Raw genomic sequence first — 3,236 nt, forward strand, 5'->3', positions numbered from 1 at the left:
AAGGTCTGTGTGCAGCACAGCCCGGAGCCGCGGAAGAGGAAATTTGGTAATGGAGCCCGAAGTGCTGCGGATTCTGCCCCTCCCGGCCGGTCTGTGGGGGTCTGAGCTTGGGAGAGGCCGGTCTCCACAGGGTGCTTGGCCTGGGGGAGTTGCGTGGTGCTGTTTTTTAAGGAAAAACAGTTTCTGCTGAGACACGAGGGTCCTGAGTGTTTCTGTACAGCTGGTGATGGGAGGTGGAGAACCAGGACTTTACGGCAGTGTCCAAGGCGTGTTTGGCAATATTCAAATAAATCCTAAAATATGTACATTTCTGAAGAGGAAGATATGCCACTTTAGCTTTAGTTGAACTTTAATCTTCAGTAATAATTGAATAGCATGAGATGAGAATGTAGCATTGTCCTGCTTTGTGCAATTTGTCTTTGCCTTCTAGTGTCCAAGCCAGGCCAGCCCGAGGATGCTGGCAGACAGCCCAAGAAGAAGAAGAGAAAGAAACCCAGGAAGGAAGCTGAGAAAACAAATGCTCCTTCAGTCAAACAGGCGGGCGCTAACGCAAATAAACCTGCTCCAGGACAGAAAGTAGCCCCTCAGGCCAGCAAATCACCTCCACAGCGTGTTGCACAGAGCAAAAATGAGAGTTTGGTTACAGGTAAGGATACCAGCATTGCCGTGGTCTCGTTAAAGCTGAAGTGGCTGCATTTCAGTTGCTTCACATGTGTATAGTTTGGAAAGCCTTTAAGAAGCTCAGCTGAATTGAAAACATCTTTGCTCATTCCATGTGCCCTAAAAGCCTTTGCATATGTACATAAATTTGTAGCGTCACCACTGGGTGGCTCTCTGGAAACAGGAGCGTTTAGTCTGAATCACAGACTTTTTATGCATTTGGGTAACTAACTTCTGGGAATTACTGTGTGGATGCAGTCTTGTCGTGCTGGGCTGGCTTTCCGTTATGAATCTGAAAAGCCTGATCACAAAGAAAAGAAGTGAAGTCTTTGTTTCCAGTAGCTTGGTGCTTGTTGGGCAGCCAGAGGGCATGCCAGGCCACTATCGCTGGCAGTGTTGAATGATAATATGGATAGAAAAGGGGGAATTCTAAAGAAACCAATGCAATATAAACTCTTGGTTTCCTTAGATTTTCCATTCTTCTGTTCATAGCACCTAAAGAGTTCTCACAGCTTTTCCTGTAGCCATAGAACGTTCTTTTGTCTAGCTAGTGCTGTCTTTTAAGTGTTTTTTATTTTCTTCCTCTCTTCTTCAGGGAACAAAAGTGAACTGGGTTCCTTTTCTTTTTCTGCAATGAATCTCTTGCGTCAGAGACTACACGAGAAGATTAAAAAAGCTTCTGGACAAGTATGAGAACTCTTTAATATGTATCCATACATGTCTTTATGCAATATAAATTCTCCCTAGTCTCCCAGGGAATGTGGCAACAAGACTATGATTTCACAAGGCTCAGTGTTTGAGCTAATTCCATCTCCTAAGGAAGCGCTTGGAGGTATTGCTGGGAGACCTGGATATATTCTGTGGTCTGGAGAAACACGTGAGAAAAAGTAGGGCCTGGCTTGGAGGAAGGCATGCCTCTGGTGATTTTTAGGAAAAAGAAAAGTACCAAGACCCTGAAAGGGAACATAGCTACGGGGTATTGAGAGACAGTAAAGGGTTTGAAATGCTTTTACTGTGTCCAGTATCTGTAAAAGCTCAGCCCATAGGTTTTTGTCACAAGTAATGTGTTTCTTAGGAGAAGTTTGAAATCAGGAACTTGAGGACATCCCACTTTTAATTCTGCTTTATCCCTTTAAGGCTCCTGATTTATGTCCATCCTTCTTCTTAGGATGATACCAAAGAATTATCCCCTGCAGTCCTGGAGAAGAGGCAGCGAAGGAAGTATGAGAGAGAGAGAAAGAAGCGCCGAAGAAAGGAGTTAAAGATGAAAGCAAAAATGGAGAAGAAGGAAGCTGAGGAGGTACCAGTAGAGCCAGAAAGCAAAAAGGAGGAGAGCGTAGCTGAGGTTGTCTTTAACAGGGTCGAAGTCCACCAAGAAAATGAGTTGAGCAAGATCCAGAAGAAGAAAGAGAAGAGGAAATCTGTGAAAGGCAATATCACTCCTCTGACGGGCAAAAACTACAAGCAGCTGCTGAGCAGGCTGGACACCAGGAAGAATAAGCTGGAGGAGCTCAAGGATAAGGACCAGAAGAAAGCTCAGGAGCTAGAGAACAAGATGAAATGGACAAATGCCCTCTATAAGGCAGAGGGCATGAAGATTCGTGACAACGAGGAGCGTCTGAAAGAAGCCCTGAAGCGTAAGGAGAAGCGTAAAGCGCAGCGCCAAAGGCAGTGGGAGAAACGGACAGAAAAAGTGGTGGAGAAGATGCAACAGCGGCAGGAAAAGCGTCGCAAGAACATTCAGAAGAAGAAGAAGGATAGGATAGAGAAGAAGAAAGCCAGGGCCAGGAAGAAAGGCCGGGTCCTGCCAGAGGACTTGAAAAAAGCTGGTTTAATGTGAGAGCAGGGCAGCGCATCCCTGCAGCCTGGGAGTGGTGTTCTGTGGGTGGTCCACGGTGAACTGTCACGGTGGTAGTCCCTCTGCCTGGTGGCCCTGCCTGAAGAAACCAGCCTGTGGTGCAGTTGCTGCTGTGGCTCCGCGGCTTAATTATAAAAATCAGCCTGTTGTATGTTTGTTAATTAAATTTCCTATCCTGAAGAAACGCCTTCCGATTAATTTATTATATTATTATTTTTTTCCTAAAGGAAACGTGCCAGTTGCTGTTGTCTCCTTCCATGAGCTGTTTGGTGCTGGATGTGTCTCCAAACCCTGATGCTCTGTTTGCCATGGGGAGAACCGATTCCCCCTGGATCCACCTCCTGGTGAGGTGGGCGGAGCATTGCCCTGGGGGTGGAGTCCTGAGGGGGCGTGGCTATGCTAGACCCCACCTCCCACGCTGCCATGGTAACGGGGATTGCTGCCTGCCTTGCCTGCTTTCTGTTTCTATGCAGCAAGCTGTTTCCTTCTCAGTCCAGCACCCTCAAACGCTGCTACATCATCACACAGAGGTTTTTAAATCCTCAGGACGCTTTGCCTGCAGCGTTATTAGTGGGTAGTGGAAGCCGTGCGGTGGGTGTGTGGGTTCACCCTTAGGAGAACCTCCTCAAACTGAAATGTTTTATCTCCCCTTGGCCTCTAGCCTGTAAATCGCAATTCTTCTGGAAACAGGCCTGGAAGTCAGCTGTGCTGGGGCCTC

The 3,236-nt window shown here is 47.0% G+C and overlaps 1 protein-coding gene across 1 annotated transcript; it reads left to right on the plus strand.

Moving 5' to 3' along the window:
• Nucleotides 1–6: 6 nt before the first annotated feature.
• SURF6 (surfeit 6) lies at nucleotides 7–2,543 on the plus strand (the record flags this gene model as incomplete). Its single annotated transcript, XM_010176403.1, has 4 exons — nucleotides 7–46; nucleotides 431–646; nucleotides 1,256–1,347; nucleotides 1,829–2,543. Coding segments are annotated over 4 exons (1,020 nt in total), but the record flags the coding sequence as incomplete, so codon positions are not given.
• Between the last annotated feature and the right edge of the window lie 693 nt (nucleotides 2,544–3,236).

Source organism: Antrostomus carolinensis, unplaced genomic scaffold (assembly GCF_000700745.2).
Source record: "Antrostomus carolinensis isolate BGI_N321 unplaced genomic scaffold, ASM70074v2 scaffold34189, whole genome shotgun sequence".
NCBI classification, from domain to species: Eukaryota; Metazoa; Chordata; class Aves; order Caprimulgiformes; family Caprimulgidae; genus Antrostomus; species Antrostomus carolinensis.